Source organism: Megalops cyprinoides, chromosome 3 (genome assembly GCF_013368585.1).
Source record: "Megalops cyprinoides isolate fMegCyp1 chromosome 3, fMegCyp1.pri, whole genome shotgun sequence".
NCBI classification, from domain to species: Eukaryota; Metazoa; Chordata; class Actinopteri; order Elopiformes; family Megalopidae; genus Megalops; species Megalops cyprinoides.
Window position 1 is genome coordinate 18748758 of NC_050585.1, and position 22547 is coordinate 18771304.

At 43.8% G+C, this 22547-nt stretch overlaps 1 protein-coding gene across 1 annotated transcript; it reads left to right on the plus strand.

Moving 5' to 3' along the window:
- Positions 1 to 6792: 6792 nt before the first annotated feature.
- LOC118773956 (tetratricopeptide repeat protein 9A-like) lies at positions 6793 to 22145 on the plus strand. Its single transcript, XM_036523010.1, has 3 exons — positions 6793 to 7578; positions 21074 to 21256; positions 21763 to 22145. Exons 1-3 carry the CDS (start codon positions 7107 to 7109, stop codon positions 21858 to 21860), a joined length of 753 nt encoding a protein of 250 aa, XP_036378903.1. The 5' UTR covers positions 6793 to 7106; the 3' UTR covers positions 21861 to 22145.
- Positions 22146 to 22547: the final 402 nt, after the last annotated feature.

Consider the following 22547-nt stretch of genomic DNA (forward strand, 5'->3'; position numbering starts at 1 on the left):
TGTATACTATGTATTTTGAGTAATATTGTTCTGTTTATATGGTGTGTAAACCATGTCTTTCACGACTGCCTCTCTGTCAGTAAGCTGTTCTGTTCCAACCTCAGAAGAGGTTTCACAGAGAGGTCTGTGGGGTAACGAATTTTTTGATGCACCACACCACTGAACAGGTCACATCATTCCACAAAAATGATTGTTGATAGAGTATACGTCAGTGGTATCTTTCCCTCCTGGCTACACCACTTTACTTTCTTGTCTTTTTTCTGTCTTGCCTTTTCTCCGTATTGTTTCCAAGAGGACTTCTGTTTTTCACTCATGTGAACAGACTTTTTCTTTATTGCACATTTGAGGCTGGCTGCATTTGAAATTGAAACATCATTAAATGTTTCCAATTGAAGAAAAAAAAATAGATAAGTAGAGGTCCAAATGCTGCTGCACATGTGGCAAAGCGTATTTTTATCGATGCTGTTCAGATAGGTAGCAGACTGTAATCTGTTTTGACAGGGCACCAGAAGCAGCGTTTGGCTGCTGTGTGTGTCTCTGTACTTAATACATAGTACTATTACCATTACCAACTGTATAAATCTATAATCTTCTCTCTAGTTGTTTTATGTTAGTAATCAAAGCGTGGGAAGACTACTGGGGAGGGGAGGAATATCTTTTTTATTCGTTACCTAAAGTAAACTCCCCAGACCCCTACTAACACCTAATGCTTCTCTGTTATGCAAAGGAAATTCTATTGTTCTTATTGTAGTCTAACTTGATATAGAGGTTTATAACCACATCTCTTTTCTCCTTAATCTCACAATATATATTTGCAGGTAGGGGAATCCCGCCTCATTTCAAACTGTGAACGCTGAGTGCACGTCCTCATTTATTAATATTTCTGTCCAGTGCTTTTTTGTGTAATGAAAGCAGTTTCACATATTATCATTTTTAAATGTATTCGGAATGTTTTTTGTTGTTGTTCCTAACAATAAAGATAATTGTGTTAGTCCGTGTCTGTTTCGTGCCGTCCCTGCATCAGTTCGTGTTAGTTGTTACATCAAAAGAGATTAATTATGTCTTCCAGTGTTTAAGTAAATTGTAACTCCACAGAATTCTCCCAAAACAACCCACCTTGGTATATTTGATGAAACAGTGCAAACGGTAGAAACGGTAACTTGGAAAAAAAAAAATGTACCCATTTTAAACACAAGATTAACACAGAATTCAACGAATTAGCCAACGGGGGCGTGGGAGGTGTAATGACAAGTACAATTCTCACGTAAATAGTATCTTGTCGAGACCATATATACCTTGCCACTGCTCTTGAGCGAGCGAGGAAGCTAATGTTAACAATACTTTACTTACGCCATGCGAGGGTGGAAAACTCGCTCGTCTGAACCTGTAGGAAATGACACCGCATTGCTACTATAACTGAGTCATTCAGGCAAGTACAACCTTAAATGTACCCTTTATTCGTAGCCTATTTAAGTGTTTTTTTTTTTTTTCATTTGAATGTTTGGGCTGACTTTAGAACATGAGTCTAAACGCAAATTACGATTAAATTTACATCTTTGTAATAATAGTAATAATAAAGCTAGACACTGCCGTCTTCTACATACAAGTTACTTACGGTAATATTGTAGCCTACTTTATGCCCGCACGCTAAACGGCTACGGAATACAATTTAAATACAGGTTACAGTACAAATGCAAGCAAGCAAAAGATTTATCAAACTCTAAGAGAACACTGTAAAGTTTTTATCGCACAAAACGCTAGTACTACAACTACATTTCACGTAGAAGTGTTGCCTTCAGAGACGCAAATAAAAAGTAGATACAGGTCTTATAGTACACTCTAGCGGTTGTAATATGATATCACAGCCAATAAAAACAATTCATTTCGAGGTCGAAGTGTTCTGACATTTTTCCCGAACAATTAGTTATTACGATAAAAAAAAACTGTTAATATGCTTTTGATGTACAATAAAGGTGTTAAATCCCTGCTTAAATGCTAATACACAGGTATTTAAAATGTTTTAAAACACAAATGGAATACAAAAATGGTATGGTGTGGGTCATAACATTTCTAAAGCTTGACATGAACAAAATTACACTTTCTGGAGATAGAACTATGCAATTTATTGATTTATTACTGCAGGAAAATATTCCCCCAACTGCCCAACTGCAATATAATGCAATGACAATATGATTTGTAGCCTACTGATAGACATTTTGTTGTATTAAGCAAGTTTTTTTATTGTTATGTTGATGGGTGATTTTGTTACTACGCCACTTGGGGGATATTCATGTGGTAGTGCGTAATGGAACATACTTTGGTTCTAGGTATATGGGCGAGAATTGTCTAAAAGATTAAGAGCCGCACAGCAGAACTGGAACTTGTGGTGTTCGGACATTTTACATATTGCTTCTAAAGGTTTTTTTTTTTATTCCCGGGCTGACCTCATGCCAGCCACTGCTGATCTGCTTATGCATGGCAGAGACCATGGAAAAGACAGAGACCCTCACCAGTTCATAACAACTACGCAGCACCAGCCCTCCACCAATTGCACTGGCTACCAATCAAATGTAGAGTGGAAATCAGACTATGCTCCTTACCCACAAGACCCTGTACAGCACATCTCCTGACTACACCTTTCTTCTCCTCTGCCCCCCCCCCCCCCCCCCAGATCCACTAAGGCCAGGCTGTTTAGGCATGCTGTAGATAAGCACAGCATGTTCTGTGACTGAACTCTTTCTACTGTAACCCTCCACTTGGGAAACTCCCTAACCCTTTTATCCTAGGAGCTGTGAGTCACTAAATCCTCTCAAATACTCCTTAGAGACATATCATCTAAATCATCTTCTTTTACGCACTAATATTTTGCCATTTCAGTTTTTTTTTATTTTGCTCCCTTTCCCTTGCATCTTTTCTTGACCTGTGTTTATCATATGTTTATATGGTCACTGCCTTTCTATTTTGTTCTATAGTTTATATGCTGCACTAGAAAGCCCTTTAAGTGTACTAAAATGCACCACACATATCAAATTTATGTGTGGTTAGGATGAAATATTAACTGCGAAACCATTTCTCTAAAAGACCACAACTCGAAAACTGATCAATGAAAAGGAATTTTTTTGACAGACCACAGAAACACAGCCGGATGTAAAGTTTTCTGTTTCAGTCTCCCACCTAGATAAAATATCCAAGGTTAAAATTAATTAGGCCTATAAAATAGTTCAAAGGAGGTAAGTGCCATTTATGGCTTATGGTGCTGAGTAGTATTTAGTATCCTCTGTTTGAGTCACTTGAACTCCCCTCCGGATCTATCGGGCCCATTCTACATTGTATGCGTTTTAAACAGACACTGAATAATCTAGTCAGTCCGCAGAAGACTCATCGGTCTTAGTCAGAGAAAGACACAGATGAGTACAAGGAGGGAAACAGCAGAGAGAGGAGGACCTTCAGTGCCAAAGTCAGGCTGACTCAAACAGCAGAACGCTGAGAAGGCGGAACAGAGCATAATTCCAAAAAAACTCAAGAATTTGAAAACACCAGGCTGCCATTGCCCATCACGATTCCTGTCACCAAGAAACACATTCTGTCATCTCAAGCCCAAAATAAAGAAATAAGCACCTTGTCCCCAGAGAATATTATAGCAGCGTGGGTCCTTATGAAGGAGGTGCCTTAACCTGTTCATATTTGTTTCAATTGTATTTAATTGTTAAATGTGTGTCGAGTAAGGATCATTGTCTTCCACTTTGCCACTTTGTCAGTAACTGAGCCCATTTCAATGAACTGCACTGCAAATTCAGGTTAACTGATTAATTGCCCTAATTAAAGGCTGCTTAAATACAAGTGTGTGAGTGGAGGGAAGGGCTTACAGTTTTCAGCAGTCTGGTTGTGCTTAGCTCATGGCTGGTTTGCATATGTTTTGTTGGAAAATAATTTTTTTTTTTTGTAAGTTTGCTCATTCGGTTCATTTTTTGGAGTGTTTTTCACCATGTTCACAACAGGTTTTCTGTGCCTTTTTAACAATTTAACTGCTATGTATTTTAACTGGCTATAGCTTCAGCTACTAACCAGTAACTGAGGGACAGATCTGTTTTAACCACTGTGATTACGGCATGTGGGATGGCCAGCTGACAAAACACAGGTGAGAGGCACATGATTCTAAACCTGTTCTGATCTGCCAATGGTCAGAGTACTACAGAAAAACTGAATATTTCTGTTTTGTTTCATCCAAAACCAAACCTTATGATATAATATAATATTATCTATAAAGTCCCCTGTGTGTGAATGTGCACTGTGCCTAAACAATATAAAAAGTAACGGGAAGCACTTCTCCCGAACAGAGGTGTGCTAAACAACCTATGGGAGTCTGTGACTTCAAAAGCTATATATCAACAGGAGCTTTGTGGTGACATAAGAATGCCGACCAAGGTGCTGGACATTCTAAAATTCAATGCATTGGCACAAAGTCTTCTATGTTAAAGTCAAACGATTTCTGATTTATAGTGGCCAAAACCTAGAAATGGGTTTCATCTGAAGTACCTCATGGGTTTACAGTTGCTTGGAAACCAGTGGCAGAGGGCAGGTGTTTTAGTGCTATTGACAGCAAGTTATTGCAGCTGAAGTGCTTAAATATGTCTTATTTCAAGTCAGAAAACAGGGTACTGCCCTCCCTTAAAACTCAAAAATTAATAAAGTATTTTGTTGTATTTTAAAGTGAGTATGGAATCCAACACACCATAGAAGAGTGTTACTGCATAAATAATCATGTTAGTTGGCATGCAAAAGGTTTTGTTTTATTCAAATTAGCAACAAAGTAATGTAGAAACCATCCTCTAGAGGGGAAATCCTAGCCAAAGATCGATGCCACAACATGCCTTAGAAATGTGCATGCAATATAATAACCATGTTGTTAAGAAGCCCATAATATTGATAAGAAAATACTGAATTGAATATCTTTGTGATATGTACATATTTTGGGTATATTCACGATTGTTTGAATAATGCATGACAAAATGATTATATTAATTTGTTTTAATAAAAGCATGGACGGACTGCATGATTCATGGGCAATATAAGGCAACTCCTCAACTTAACCACATTTTCACTAGCGTCTGTGCCCTCCATTAGCGGCCAGACATGCTGCGCATAACTGTCACAAGCTGATTTTTCTGCAGTAATATCTATTTTCGCCTCCCCGTATCCCAAAAGAGCTGTTGCATAAATTCGATCTCGGAGCAAGCCCTCTCCAGTGTACAAGCTGAGACCGCAAGTCCCAGATTGAACCGAGTTGTATTTTGGCACATAGCTGTGACATGGCCTGTTTATGGTTGACCGGCGTACCTCGGAGACATCAAAAATGGCAAGTGTCTGGGTTTGCGTTGACATGAACATCCCCGCTTTCAGCTTGCCCGTGGTCTGTTCCTTCTTCACTTGCAAAAGCTCTGGCGTTCGGGGTGTTTTGATTATTTTTGGTTGCAAAGCGCAATCAGCAGTGATTGCACGTGACACGGTCTGTGGCCCTCACCCTTCACAAGGACAACATCAGTTTAAGCATGTTTGTGATAAAGTGATTGTGGTCCCTTGGGTTTTCTGAGTTATGGGTCGGTGTGTAGATGTCTACGCGCAGGACTACTTACTTGGTTTTATACGGTTCTGGCTAAGTACAATCTGTCTTGTAATTGTGTTTTAATACCATCTTTGGTATATGCTGAGGCTAGACACGTGAGTAAACGGGCCATATAGCGTATGAAGGCGTCAGTGGCTGTCTATCCGAAGCAATCAATTGCATCATCACAGTAATGTTTAATAATCAATGAAACAGAATAGAAGACAAATACGATTACTAAATATTGCATTACCGTATGTACCTGCGAACATCGTCACAATTCTATGACGTCCCGTGCAAAGAAACCTCTTTTATACGCAGAATTGTGAATTGTCTACTTAATTGGTCCAAATATTTTAGCTTCTGTAGACGAGAAACACTATAAATCAGTTCTCATTGTGGGGTCTTTTTTTTACCTCGATCATTGACTGCAATTATGCAATCAGGGTTGTATTTAAGAAATGTACAAGTTGCAGACAAATTCCATTTTGACCCCATGGATTGCAAAGTTGTCGAATTAACCTTGGATTCTCCGAACTCGGTGGTTGCTGATGCGACCCCGAGAGAGTTGTTGACACTGCTGTTGTACAATGCGTTCAGCCAGCTGCTGAAGTCAACTGATCCTCTGCCTTCTCTTCTCCCTTGTCATGCTAACGCTGGACCGTGCGGTGACATCGTCCCCAGCTGAACTGGGGGTCGTTTACTTTGTCTTTTGGAATACACATGTCACATGTTACGTTACGTGTTATTGTCTGAAGCCATGTAGGCAGCGAATTCTTGACTGAGGTGAAAAGTGTGTGTACCTGTGAGATTAAGGGAAATAAAATACAATGGTTGAGTTTACAGTGTCGATACCAACCAGGTCTGCAGCCAAACGTACCAGTATTCTTTGATATCCCTGTTACCCACATTATTAGTGATGATCGCGTTTTGGCTAGTGTCCGGTGGTGAAGAGCCTAAAAACCTTAAATACATGCAGTTATGGTCATTAATTGAGCAGTAACTGACCAATATGTCCTCATCTTCTTCTTCCTCACCTGTCTTCTTTGTGTACAGATTATTTATACGTCACATCAATAATTTCTCGTTTTGCAAGAGGACGTCTAACCTGTCTGAAACTGCGGTTGTGCCGTGAAGACCATCGTACGATTCACCCCCCCACTCCCACAATGCAGCGCGAGCTCCCTAAGTTCGCTGTCTGTGGTGCTGAAGCTGCGCGTGCCGAAGGGTCGAGCGCAAAACGGAGAAAACAATCGGGTCAGTCTCCTCCTCCTGCATCCCTCCCTGCAAAGCCATTGAGCGAGGTGCGAGTGAGCGAGACAAAAGGAAACGCGGGACAGAGCAGGAAAGCAGTCCATACAAGCTGGTTGCCATTTGTCTTTTTTTTTGTTGAGACTTGATTTGTTTCTATTTTTTATTTTATTTGTGTCGGTTAAAATTGTGAAAGCTTTCCCTTTGTATTTGTCACCGGTTTTCCCCCATCTCCGCTTGCATCGCATCCTTTATGCACGGCACGCTGCTCCAGTACTACCAGCGAAAACAAGCGTTAGTGTCGGAACAGCATGGCCCGCTACTGTCGCGCGAACTGAGAGACATGGATGCAAAGCAGCACTCGATCAAGAGCCTGAAAAGCTACCCGGAGGCGGGGGGCCGGAGCCTGGCAGCGGCGGCGGGTGGGGACGTTGGCGGCGGAGGCGTAGGATACCGTGCCGGCGCGCCGGAGGTGGAGATGGAGGTGAAGATACAGAAAGCGGTGGACTTTAAGGTGGAGGGTCACCGTTGCTACAAAGAGAAGAAATTCAGGGAAGCGATAGGGAAGTACCACCGGGCTCTGCTGCAGCTGAAAGGGGTGCATGTAGTTGAGGGGACCACGGGCTCCGAGGTCAACCTGCTGAACCAAGCCACAGCCAAGCTTACCGAGGATCAGCGGAGAGTCGTGGAGAGCACGGAGATCGAATGTTACGACAGCCTGACAGGTGAGTCAGTCTACTGTACAACAGTCAAAACAGCGATCCTCCTGTGGTTCTTAAGAGTCTTTTCCGAGCATTGTTCATAACGGCAGCTATGCCGAGATGAAGTGAACTGGCGTGGTTGTGGCAGTGCTGTTGTCGGCCGGTGTTGTGCAGTATAATTCGTCAAGTCATGCGTTATACAAAGGACAGGGTCACACCACGCTCAAAAAACACATAGCTAGTAATTCCCGTCGATGCAGAACCCTGGAGCAATTCTGCTAGTAGAACACAGTTATGAGCACGACACTGAAAACGCTTTCCTTTGTCCTCATTCTGGAATCATTTTTTCCATGGCCCTTCTCAAATCATGGTCTATGACTGAAGCAAGCTCCATCTGCGCTTACTACCTTCCTTTCCTTATTTTTGAGTATAAAAATAAATTACTGATCAATTGCTGTGTCCTTCTCCTCTGAATACATGGTATTCATTTTTGCTTTCTTTGTCTTCTTCCTTGTTCTAATCTCCTGTCACTTTCTGATTGTTAGTCTTCTGTTTATCGGTTCAGCTTAAGTTTATCTCTCACAAAAATGCCTAGGAAATAAATTCTATAGTCCTCCACTGGATGCACATTTGCCTGCTGTTGCTTGGTACTGTGCTGATTTGAGTGGCCAAGGGACTAGGTGTCCCTTTCTAAACTACAGGCTTTAACCTGGTAACACTGACCACACCATTCCTGTGGTGTCTGGGTAACTGGTTGCCAGTAGAAGCACAAGGTTGTTTTGAAAACAAGCAATGTGGGAATTCTCAAGTACAGCAGGACCCCGTTGCAACAATGTTGATTCAATGTTGTGAAAATGTCGTGCGTTACCCCCTTTAAGGGTCCACACTATCCACCTCAGGGATCCAAATGTCTTTTACTGCTTAGTTTTCAGCGAGAAGGCAGACTGCCCTTAAATCACCTGTCAGTTTCAAAGTACAGCCCCCATGGTGGTGCTGTCTGTGCAGGGCTGTCGTGTTTTAGAGAGGAGTCACCCACCAGCTCCGTGGCACAGACTGTACTGTCGTCAGGTGAAGGTCGGCTGAGTGCGGCCCTCTGTTTCCCAACTGTTGCGGACCTGTGAGGGGATCACCCAGGTGTGAAGGACAGAGGAGAAAATGGAACTGCCATCACCGTCACCGTGATGTTCTCGTTCGGCTTCCACCCCCCCCCCCCCCCCCCCCCCCCCCCGATTCCCTGTCCTTGTCCGACAGGACACAACCCCGGCTCGATTCAAAAGCGCACCCAGTCGCGTCAATCGGTCAGTCCGACAAGGCGGATCCTTGAGAGAGCCGCAGGAAAGCCAGGTGGACTGTCGTTTTTAGGCGAGGGGGCAGGTTGTCGTGCGGCTGAGAGTGGCCGCTCTCCTGTTCCCCGGCTCACCTCAGCAGCTTTGACCGACTGCAGCATCTACAGAAATGAGGGTAAACAATGGGCAGGGTTGTGCCTTAACCGAATCTCCACCCCACCCCACCCCACCCCATCCTCAAAACTCATCATGCCAAATCTGTTTTAAAAGAAAATGATTTTCAAAGGAAAGGAATGTTTTCAGATATGAAGCCAGTTTAATCATTCAGTATGGCAACGGCTGCTACAGCACTGTGTGAGGTACCGCGGCACATTCAGATTAAATTTACAGTACTGTCATTTAGCAAATGCTCTTATTTACATAGGCTATAAATTTATCTATTTACACAGCTGGATACTTTCTGAGGCAATTGTAGATTAAGTACTTTTTTCAAGTGTCCAACTGCAGTGTCCCAGCAGGGAATCGAACCAGAAACCCTTCAAATACAAGCCCTGCTCCTTACCACTATGGCTGTGGTCTGTGGTGTTCTGCATGTTCTGACTGTTGCTCTTGTGGTCCTGACTACATGCACCGTTGTTTACTTTGTCTCTCTGAATAAGAGCAGCTGACAAATGACTAAACATTATATAATGTAAGATAACGATGATGATAAAAAGTATCTTGAGTTCACCAAGCCAGAGGTATTCGATGTAGCAGTAACCTCTTTTAACAACAGGAGTCTTCAGCTCAAGTATTAGAGGCCGGCCACAGAAAAGGCTTATGTTAACAGAAAAGGTAACATTATTGTAAACACTTGAGGCATTACACAAACAGAATTTGTCTTACCCTGAAGTATCAGTTTTATTATCCAAAAAAAACCCCTGCCACTTGTTTTGTCTTTTTCATCTGAAAGCATGTCCTCATAATCCAGATGGCAACAACTGATTATTTCAGTAGATCATCATTTTGGATTCGGGTAACTTTTAGCCCTTCTTTGTTTTGTTTAGCCATTTCTGCATTTGTGAGGCACCCAGGGTAATTTAGTTTCTTCTCAACACACTGCTGGTGCAACACAAACTGCCTGGCATGCTCATTTCAAAAAATTGCTGACAAAGATTTCTAACAACTAAGAAGTCCTAATCAATTTTATTATTTTGGTTATTTAGGTTATTTTAGGTTATTATACTAAGTTATAGGCTTTATAGTTAGCTTCACTGTATGACTGCAGACATAATCTAGTTTTTTAAAGAAACTATGAACATATAGACATCTTGGAATAAAATGACAAAATATTCCAAATTGTGAAGGCACACAACAGAGGAGTGTTTATTAATTAATGTGGTGAGAACTTTCAAACCCCAGTGCACACTACCAACATACTGTGGTTGCAAGTGTCTTCATCAGGGTACCCACTGTATTTTTAATATTCGATAACTCTTATAAGACCACCAATTTGGAGCTAAAAATACCAGCAGCCTTTCTGTATATGTTTCCAAAATAATCTCATTCTGCATAATCTGCTTTGCAAAAACGACCTTGACTTTACCTCCCCTTGGATTAGTCACGTCTGATGTCATCTGGAGTTCAGGATGGTAATGCTGTTTTCCAGTGACAGTGTCTTTCACAGTTTTTAAATCATCAATTCTCATTGTGAGAGGGGGTGGTCTCCTCCCACTCTCCAAAGGGGTTATGACAATCATAAATAGGAGCAATGAGCCCATGTTCTTTAGCGATGTAGCGATGCATTTTCTTTTCAGTACAGTTGCGCAGCCCCCGCCCCCACATATAAAGCAGTTGCAGGGATGGTGCCCCCTAACGCCAACACTGCTCATACTACCACATGCGCCCATGTAGATTCTGTGTTCTCTCAGGCAACCTCGGCAGTTATGGGTCTTGTTTGCCGCGTTGGTGCGCAAGAGTACATTTTTCTACAAATGGAGAGAATTTTGTGGGTGCTGACTGAGGTGGAGGGATGGAGGGATGGAGAGAGGGAGGGAGTGTGGTAGAGAGAGATAAAAGAAAACACGGATGGGAGGATATTTTGTGGCCTGAATCTCTCAGAGAATGACGTAACAAGATGAATAGTCTAGTTCTCATGGTCTAGAATATACCCCTGTGGCAGATATGGGCACACATAAATACACAAACGCATAAACACAGACACAAAAAAATGCACACATAAATATTAAAGGTACACACACACAGCTACACACAAATACATATACAAACACATAAACAAATATATAGACATACACAAGTATTAAACATGAGCACACAAACAAGCATGCACACATAAACATTTGATGCACACACACACACATACATACGCGCACACGCACACACACACACACACACACACACACACACACATAAACATACTGTATCCACTTGAAAAATAATCTATCCTAGAATCCTTTCTTCCTTCCCTCTGTGAAGCTCCCCAAGAGGGATGGCAGTTGCATTTCTAAGTGGGTTACGCCACCATTAGTCAGACACATTTCTCAAGTGCAAAGCAACATGTAATCCAGGGTCAGTCTGTCAGTTGCTGCAGACCTCCATATCAGCAGCCTAATGATGTAACCGTCTTAATTTATCAGCTAATGCTGCAGTCAAAGAGCACTCCCAGCCTGAATCCTGCAACGAGAGCGGCCATCTGGGACGCTATGGACACATGCCCCGCCTCCTCTCACTTCATCTGCTGTCCAAAATTCATCCCCTTCTACTGCCATTAGCTTATATCTCCTTCTCCATACTGAATCCAGTATGCAGTGTTCACTAAAAAGTCCATTATACCACTACTAACTGCTATGCAGTAATGCACTCTAATGGCCACAGATGTTCAATGTACTCTTTATATATATATATACCTGTCTTCTTCCTTTTTGACTGTGTGTCTTCTGCTCTGTCTCACTCTCTCACCCTCTCTCACTCTGTCTTTTTATCTCTTTTTCTCACTCAGTTGGATTCAAGTTTGCTTTGCTGGCATGAATCACATTTTGTAATTATTGGCAAAGCATGTTGCTTAATACAAAATGAAAACAGAAACACATAATAAATAACATCTATAAATCTAAACCAGTGAACATGTATAAAGATTAAATGCTGCAGTTCCAGGATCATAGACTGCTAAACAATCTAGACAGCTCATCAATTCTGTAATCTGTTAAAACAGTATATATATCTGTGTAATCCTCTATATTTCATTACTGCGGTGGTTCCTCACTGTACCTCAGGCTGCGGCTGGCTGAGATATATTGCACTGCTAGTGAGGATGCGGCTCCTTCCCTAAACAAGATTTGCAGTTCTTCACGTTTTGACATGAAATTGAAATTTTGACTAGCTTGTGACCATTCCTTATTTTTTGTGACCAAAAGTCCTTATTTTTGAAAATTTTTCACAATGTCTCTATCTCTTTTGTCCTTGACTATTGTGCACATGGCACAGCTTGTGTATGCTAAAGCATACTAATTATCATGTCGGCCCTGCTGATGATGTAACAACCAGCACTGTATCACCTGAGGCGGCAGGTATCTGGGATACACACACCTGTCCGCTGCGTCGGGGCCCAGGGCTCCAGCTGTACCATGGCAGACCGACTTTCCTCCTTAAAAAACATGACTCTCAAAAAGAACCCTTAAAAAAGGTTCCTCTTTCACTGTCATCCACTATTAGATCTGTCCAACCGAAAAAGAGTAGGAGTTTTGGGAGGAGGGATCAGGGCAGTCTCTCAGAAAAAAAAAACTCAAAAAATACATTTTGATGGTATACATCAAACATTTGATGGTATCAATACATTTGGATACCCCTGTATGACTTTAAACTTTTAATTAAGGAACATTTGGTTATGACTGCTCTTCTAGCCTATTGATCATGTTCGTGTTTCTGTACTTCTATGTACTTCTCTATATCCCAAATTCCAGATTTTATCATTGTCTTTATTATTTTCTGTATATTGCTACATTGGTTTGACATATTGTCCACTGTTAACTCTAACTGTAACTGTTAAACTCTCGTCTTGACCAGGGCGGGATTCTAATTCTCAGTGGGATAATATCCTGGTGAAATAAAGGTTAAATAAAAAATAAAAATAAATAAATTAGGGGAAGTTGGCAGGGCACGGAGGGCGAGGGCACCTATTGCCAGGTCTGCAGATGGCACGCCGTTACCGTGGGGCAGTGCCGGGTGCTCGCTCGGCAGCGCCACACTGTACCACAGTGCTCCTCCTCCACCAAGCGAGAGAGACGGGAGGAGGGGACGAGCACGACACTGAGAGAGAGAGCGAGAGAGAGAGAGTGAGAAATGGAGGCAGTGTGAGGGTGGGAAGAAAAGGGGAAAAAGCACAAAAGCAAGACCCCATGCTGCATTTTTTTGTTCGCTTTGTTAGGGGGAAAACGTTTTATTTTGGTGTCCTTTTAGTTGCAAACATAAGTGAACTGCAGGATGATCGCGGGCAAACACTAAAGTCATTAATTTTCTTCAAACTGCTATACCCTTTGACTTGAATCAGTTCTGTAAGAATGGATGAAATGCAGAAATTTTATCCATGTAAGCTGCCCTGATAAGAAAACCACATGCAGCTAAAGAAATTACATATTATAATCAATAATCACACACACATACACACACACACACACACACACACGCACATACATACACTCAAAAAGTAGGATTGTGGAAATAATCAGAGAGTGAAAATGGGGCACAGCTTTGATTGCTATGTATAAGACAGATAAAACTAGTTCCTAATTTGAATAAATAAAGAGGTAGTGAACATGCACAGTCCTAAAGTGTTTAGCTTGTGGTGAGAGGATCAGCAAAGCAAAGCGAGAGGTTTTAAAATGAATAATAAAAGAAGTGTGTGTCACAGGGGATTGAAGTTCTAGTCAACAGCCGAGCTAGAGAGGCGAGGTGTCAGTGCTGAGTCCTCATAAATAATGGAGGAGGTGACTGCCGAAGGGATGACTGCAGCCCGATGGCTGTGTTTGGGTTGCCCAGGGAGTTTTACTGGAAGAAAAACCCATCAATATTTCATCATCCCTAAAACAAAACTTTCAGTTCCTGGATGTGGGGATGCACATATTCCTGCACACAGCAAAATTAACTGGCAGGATGATCTGATCGCACCCCCCTTAGTGTGTTTTTTTTCCGCTGAATTTGCTGTTGAATCATGGGTAATCGGTGCAAATGAACTTGACGGCGGCAGCGGCGGCGGCAGCTGAGGTTCCCAGGGATGATGGAGCATCATGCGGCGTTAATGAGGGAAACACAGTGAAGGAGAGTGAAGACAGGACTGGTGGTGTCTGCCGTCCTGGGACACCAATTAGGGACATGAGACAAGAGAGATGCATGTTTTTCCACTTGTAGGTTTGTGTTTGTTTGTTTGCGTTGACAACCAGAACCAGGAGGGGGGTCCATGAAATATTGAACAATACTCATACAAAGACATATACAACTTCTTGTTTCTTTTTCGCACCAACACTAAAGCCAGTATACACAGACCCGCATCCTTAAAGTGCCCCCTGTGTCATGCAAGCCTCAGTCATCGGCTTCACTCTTCGTCCAGAAGATTGCGATGCTGGGTTTTAGCTGGTCTTTGGGTGTATTTCCCACTACCCTTGTCCCCATGGAGAGGTTGTATCTGACAGATTAAAACCACTGCAGGGGGCAAAAAAGAACCAGTGGTAAGACATGCCTTTAGGCACACAATGCCCTTGTATTTTCACTGTTGTGGACTGGTAATTGCTGAAAGAGGGAACGGAGAGAGAAAAAAACATGCACATGGGATACAACGGTACTCTTTTAGTGTTTACTTTATATTGCCCACCGGTCCTTCAAGTGACTGGGGCTAATTTTAGGGCAGTGCCCTTCAAGAACGTTATCAGTCAGGGTTTGAGTCTTATCGCGCGCGATTGCTGAAGGACAGGGAAAGGGATTGAGGTGGAGAGGGGAGAAGTGCAAGAGACAGACCTGGGTTAACACATGACACCCTCGCTCACCACTGATGTGAAAATTCATGCCGAGGTAGTACCGCTGCCACAGCGTTGCCATTACAGCATTAGAAAGATAGCTGTAGCTACCTGGGGAAGAAGCCGATGCAGCACTGGAGAAGGGGAATAACAGTCACATGGTCATGATGAAAGAGGGCGAATCTGGAACAGAAGGGCAAGAGCAAAAATGAGTGAAAGATGGGTACGAACACACAAGCGAGAGTGGTGCCCTCAGCAGGCAGACAGAGACGGGGGAGTTTGTGAGGCTGAAGTGAGAGAAGATTAAAAGCGAGAGCCTAAGGTTGCTGCGTCATGGTGCCCTGCGGGCGATGGTGTCAGTGGCATGATTGAAGGCCTCTGTCTGCGACCTTCATGCTGTAGATCGCCCTGCGTCAGTGCTGGGGGAACGTGGGAAAGCACACGGGCATACTGCTGGCCCGCTAATGCTGCCAGCCGGTTGACCAAGCAGGCTTCTGCCCCTGCCATCATTAACCCATCTCCTGGGGGGGTGGGGGGGGTGGAGGGTGTGGGAGGGGGGCACTTGGATTGCCATAAACATTATCACCAGCGTTACCTGAACTGACATTGTGCTGAGTGATGTGTGGGAGTTTGTGTGTGTGGTGTGTTTGGGTGTCTGTGTGCATGTGCATGGAGTGATGTGAATGCTGTGGGCTTTAGGGGCCCAAGGTGAACCAGTTTTGTAATGCAGATCACAAGCCACTTTTTTTGGGGGGGGGTGTATGGGGGCGGAGGAATGGGCAAGGTTTTTTTTTTGTGGGTAAGTACGGAGCCTAAGGTGTTTCAGGCTGGTAATGTAAATTGAGGGGTGCATTGGGGGTTAAGGAGGAGGAGGAAGAGGGTGGTGATGTGTCAGTGAGAACGATGTGTTCCTGCATCCGCCATTAAGCTCACAAGGAACCAATTACAAGAAGAAGAACAGGAGTGTAATCGCCACTGGCGACGACTGGCTACGTGTTCACAGCGCTTATAAAACTGGGAGTGTGGGCCTTGCCAAAAAAAAGACATTCAACGGAGAGAGAGAATAAAATGGAATCGTCAGCTGCACCGCGGAAATGGAATCGCCTGGGCTGTGAGAGAGTGAGCTTTCACGATCGATTTTCCCTGAGTTTTTAATGCCCTTTACTTCTCTATAGTTATTTTTCTGTCTCTTTCCCTCTCTCTCTCACTCTCTCTCTGTCTAACTCTCTGTCTTCTGTTCTCTCTCTCTCCCTCTCTGTCTTTCCCTTCCTGTCTCTCTTCCTCTTCCTTTGTCTCTCTCACGGTCTTCTCTCTCTCTTTCTCTGTCACTCCTTGCCACTCTGTCTCTCTGTCTAACTCTCTGTCTGTGTTGTTTTGTGCCTTCTCCTGCTTAATCAGGCTTTCTTCCTTCCTCAGAGGAAGGCATTTGCTGGAGTTTGTTCTTTGCCGCGCAGACCAATAAAGACCCTCTGTAACAGCAATCTGAGGGCACGCTCAACAGATGTTAGCTTTGCCGCTAGTGCCCCTACCTGTTGAGATCTGAAAGAGAAATGCAATTTGCATCCGGCCTTCCAGTTTCTTGCACAGCGGACCACAACATGGATTATGGTTGCTCTTTGGTGCCCAGCACGCATGATGCAGAACACCCATCATCCACATTTTTTGCTTTCACAGCCAATCTCTGTGTCCATGAGACATCTAAGGATAGAGCGGTGAAGAGTGAAGAGGGGGCAAGCCAGGAACACTCCAGTGCGGTGGCCATTCAGAATGCATGCAGTCGCTGTTTCCCTGCCGACTGAACTGAGATCTCCGTCTATGCTCTGTGGCAAGGCCCCCAGCACCCCCAAACAGGGGCTAGCGCAGTTCACATTGCCAAGGAAACCGGTGTTGCCTATTTCAGGTGTTTAGCCGGGGACTTGTGTGGAATCTTCCTTCCCAAGTCACTTCACTGGAAAACCAACTAATGGCTCTGTCTGGTCCTTTAATCTTTGGGACACGTTTATAGAAACAGAAATGCAAAGAGGCCTCTGCTTATCTATACCAGCATCAGGATTAGAATATGTAGCAATATTGTGTGGGATGGAAACAGAATCTTGGTCTACATTCAAATACAGTTAGGTTTCTATGACATACTGGATAGGACGGCTGTGGGCAAATTGAATGGACCTTTTTAATGTCTTCAAAATCAAATTTAACTGTCTGGTAATTCTATATCTAATTATTTATCCAGCTCTTCTTTGGCATTCTGTCTGCAGCTGAATATTATACAGGAGACAAGATTATTAAATGAGTTTATTAAATAGCGATATATATTTTGAAGACACAAGAAAGAGATGGGGAAGTTTTCAACAAATATGAAATTGAACTGTCCAAGGGTGTGTCTGTTCTGGACAATAACAGTATGCAGTCTGTGGTTAGGATGGGCCTTCCTGTTGTGCCAGTATTACCTGTTTGGAGATGTCATGAATATCAAACAATAAATAACGAGTTTCCCCTCTAATGCTTGTCATCATTTCTACTGCCAGATTGTTGCTTCAGCCGTAGAAAAGTCTGCCCTGTCAAATTTGACAGAAATGATTGATTTTAAGACTGAAACCACATTGTAGAAAAGCAGGCTGGCCAGAGTAGCTAGGAGAGATGGAACACTAGCTGAAACATGGAAACGCCTCTGTTACCATGTCAAGGGTTGGCTGAATGTGTGATCTTAAATCACTGTGGGTAAACATAAAAAAAAAAATAGTACATCCCATTTTGTTTTTACAGAGTAAACATGTTTTATAATTATGCCACTGATTGCCGCAAGATAGACCTCATGTAAAGTGCTGTCCATTGTATTATGCCGAAGATCAATGAAAAATGTTAATAATAAAAAAAAATAGATGATGGTATTAAGGCCGAGTGCGAGTGGCCATTAGTCCATTACCAGCTGAAACTGGATCTGCTGAAAGCATTCCAGCATTCCGCTGGGAGTGAAAAGAGGGATGACGGGATGAGGGGCATACAAAAAAGAGGATGGACGATGGGGGGGGGGCTGTCATTCTTTCACTAGGACCGTAGTTGGAAGGACTGTGATGTTACTGTAGAAACGAAACAGGGCCCGCACATGTACAACCGAGGTCTAAAGTAACACAACAGAGAACACGCTAACACAGTCAGCAAGCAGGGACCCCAACACAAACATATTTTAGCACTTAACCTCGACTTCTTCAACTATAAATATTTGAAACGTGTTGTGGTTGAAAGATATTTTGTTTTTTTGGAATATATGTAAATCTGTATTTATATCTGTAATTTTATGCTGAGACTCTCAATTGCTGGGGTTGCCAGAGACTGCTGAATCATTGTTGATCCTCCAGTACGTTCTGAAACACTGGTCACACATGCACACACACCTCTTGCTTCTCTCTCTGTGTCTCCCTGTATGGAATGAACGTAGACTTAAAGTAATGAAATTTGTAGTCTGAGGGTACTTGTACTTGCTTGGCAAACAGCCAAACAAGGAGGGGTTAGGTAGAGAAAGGAAGAGAGAAAGATCAGCACAACACCCCCCAAAGGTATGGGCAAAATTGAAGATATGGCCTTCAGTTGTTTTAGGTCTTATAGGTCTTTTTACCAACGGCATCAACATTGTGTCAACATAGTGGTAGACATAATTTTGCCCACAGGTTCCTCCTGAAATGGTCCTAGTGGTGTCAGTCCTCTCTGCCTTACAATTCATATTGTTCTTTGTTACGGTGAGACACTCTCCTCAGGGCGACTCATATGTCGTGTTATATACTACATATATATACACACACACACACACACACACACACACATATATATATATATATATATATATATATATATATATATATATATATATATATATATATCCATTCCTTCCCCTCTCTGCTTTGTGTTGTATCTCCCTCTCCTATCTGCAGTGGCCCCTGCCTCTGATGACAAACCCATGGACAAACAGTACAGCAGGACAGCATTACCAAATCCGCCCCCACACCCCCACCCCCTCTCTTTTTGCCACGGTCTCCCTGGGGACAGCTGTGAGGCACAGGGAGGTGACAGGCGCTGCTGCCCCAATGTCCCCATACATGACGTGTGCCCCCCCCCCCCCCACCAATCCTGCGTCATTCCCGCCATCTCTCCTCCCTGCCTCTTACTGTCTCCCAGCGAATTGGCGCTGAGTCACGCTATTCGCTAACCCATGCACAGCGGAGAGGGACACAAGGGGAGGGGGGGAGGTGGGAGGAGCCCACAGGGGTGGAGGCATGAATGTGCCAGTAGAAAGAGAGCTCTGATTGTGCGGTCGGTGGGTCAGGTGGGCGCTCTGACGGGAGGGGCTCTTGTCCTCGGTCAAGAATAACCTTAACCTTGCTGAGGGTCAGTCACACCCCGAGCAGGCGGGCACATTTGCGCTGATGTCACTGGGGGGGCTTCAGCCACCAAACCCAACTGTGCATCAGGGCGCTGATGCAAACGCTGACTGAACACACACCAGCAGCGCTGGTGACTGGGGAGCGGGAGCGAGAGCTCCGAAAAAGAGCCACCGCTGTCAGAGTTGTGTGAGCGCTAAAGCCAGATTACATATGCACGCGCGCACACACACACACACACACTGGGATTACACCTGAGCTTCAGTGATCTGAAATAAACAGGTGAAATTGAGCGCATCGTCCCTGCCAGCTTATTCCTTCCTGCAAGTGGCAGAATGGCAGGAGATGCTCTGTCTGGAAAGAGGGCTGACAGACATCGGTAGCCAGAGCCAGTCATCCTCATCATTAACTCATCAGCAAACAAGATTTAGGTGGAAAACACACTGGAACACGCAGTACTGCATCGTCAGGTGTCATATATGAGAATGTAGGTTTTATAGTTCCACTTGCCAGGATTGGGTGAAGGAGAAGCATGCCACCTGTGAAAAATAAAACAAAAAAAGTTTAAATCAATGATGGCTTTTGAGTTGCCCAGTCAATAAGCTTTTTGTAAAAAAACAGTGCGTTCAAGTTGGTAATTATTATGGATCACCATTCAGTAGATCTGATTCAGTCAATCTCCTGCCAGTGTTCCGTTCACGAGTGCCTGTTGATGCAAGCCCACTTCGGCTCTATAGAATTCACACGTGATTCACCTACTGGCTTCCTCCTTTCACTTCATGTCATTACATTTACTGCACTTGCACTTCATCATATAACATTTTCAGTACTATTGCACTATGACACCAGGGTGTTAGGTAATTATTGCTCTATGCCTCTAGTGCCTTAGGATACCCCATTGCACCATGACACTAGTTGTTGAAATATTGATTATTGTGGCACTGAGTCTGTATTTTCAGAGTGGTGCTGTTAATTGCAGCACCGTGTGCCATATTGACATGTTACAGAGTACTGTTCATGTGCTGTTATTGTATCAACTTTTGACCTTTGCCAAGTAAATCAATATGGATAAGAGTGTCTGCAAAATGACTCAATGTAAATGTTGAAAGTCACATGTCTTCAGCCTTTCCTCAGATAAGACACAAAAGACGCTGTAGAGAAAGAGGGGAAGAGTGCTCAACTGAAAGCCATACTGGTGGCTGAGCTAGATTGCACATTTCCATCATGTAGTTAGTGAGTTCCATAGTTCTCTTCCCAAGCCCAAAAAATGACCCTTCTTTGTGTCAGCCTGTGCTGTTCATGGAGAGTAGAAGTGACGTCTCTGAGTTTTTGGACAGAATTTGGATAAGGGAGAGGAGAAACTGGGAAGCTTGACGAATTTAAATTGTGACGAACAAGTCCAGTACGTTACACACTCTCCTTTTTTGGCATATCTAGGATTTGGCAACCTTTTAATGTTTCAAAACATTTGTACAGGCTGCCTCCTCTTTAAAGAGTGTGTTATTACCTATTTTTATGTTGTTTTTTAATTTGTTGCCATTTCTCCCATGCAAATATGAGCTTTGCCCAGAAATTAAAACCACACATTTTCACTGCCAAAAATCTGGTGAAGAAAAGCAAAAAAAAAAATTACGAAAATGAAATAAACAAAACAACTGTGCCTAAAACAGGAGAAATGGTCCAGTTATAGTCAGACCATGTTTAAAAACGTACAGGACAACTATATTGAGTGCATTGATAACATGTATGGCATATAGGGGAAAATGAGAATGTGCTGCGTCCCTGTGCTCTGTGAGAGTGCTCTGTCTCTGCTGAAATGCATTTTTGTGACGAGACCTTGTGTGTCCTTCCTCAGCGTGCCTGCTGCAGTCAGAGCTGGTGAACTACGAGCGCGTTAAGGAGTACTGCCTGAAGGTGCTGAGCCATCAGCAGGACCACTTCAAGGCCATGTACCGCGCCGGCATCGCCTTCTACCACCTGGGGGACTACGACCGCGCCCTGCGCTACTTGCGTGACGCCAAGAACCGCGAGCCCACAGGTGAGGCGCGAAAGCAGGGCACAGGCCTCAGGTGTGCACGGGGGTGCCCTGTGATTGACACCAGACATGCCCACACGAGCAGGGTTATTGCCTGAATCTGTGCTTATTTTGCCAAATCCACAGCTAATTCTCCCAGCAGGGCCTGAGGTCTGTGCACTCCGTGTTCTGTGAATTCTGTCGCATTAAGGATTCCGTGTTATTGTATTCCACAGTGAGATGCTCTGTAATATCAGTGTGGATGTTGTGAAAGCCACAGAGTGGTGTAGCTGGCAGTCAATAAAAGTGCCTCTGATCGCCCCGATAATCTGTTGTAATCTCCCTCCTCATCTCTCCCCAACTCCCACAATTCCCCTCTCACTCCCCCCCCCACCCTCTTTCGCTCTTTCGCTCTTATTTTCCATCTTCCTTTCTCTCTCTCACTCTTTTGCCCCTTTTCTCGCACTCTCTTTCTGCCTTTCTCTCCCTCCCACTCTCACACTCTCCCTCTTTCTCTCTCTCTCTCGCAGACACTAACGTTTTGAGGTACATCCAGTTGACGGAGATGAAGATGAGCAAGAGTGGCCAGCGAGAGCGGGAGAGTGGTGGCAAAGAAACCGTGGGTTAGGCTAATCACCTTGCCAGGCCCATTTTCCTGTCCCTGCCGAAAAAAATCCCCCACCCTGACCCCCGCTCCCGCCAAATCCCTGACCCAAGAACTGTTGCCTTGACTCCTGGTGCCCGCTTAAGGCGGACATGCAAAGGGGCTTGCCCCTCTCTAGTGCACTTTGGGGCAAGAACCCAGGCGCAAACTGATTCAAACAAGACAAACCAACAAAAACTGAGGAAAATGCAGTAATTAAAGGGAAACAATAATCATGATGAGAATGATACTGCAAAAAAAAACAAAAAACAGGACATCACATCACTCTTACATAACATAACAAAAAGCTCACAAAATGCCCAATTCAAGTTTAATTACAAGAAAGAGTTGCAGAGGGTCTGTTTTGCAGGTGAAATTGTGTTTTGCGTGGGTGTTGGTGGCACGGTCGTTGGTAGGAGTACGAGTGTAATACGGGGAGAAGCTGTCTCCCAGTGCTACAGAGCACAGCATGTCAATGGCAGCACATGACATGGCAACAGCACTGAGAGCACAACCCGGTGTGGCAGAGCTGAGGGAGGGAGAAGCTCTGTGCGGAGCAATGCAGAAAATGCTAATGCTAAAAAGTTTCACATTGTGAAACAACCAAACTCTACCGACAACAGCATCAGAGGTGAGGCCAGTACAGAACTCTGCAAGCCATGGAGCTGGTGC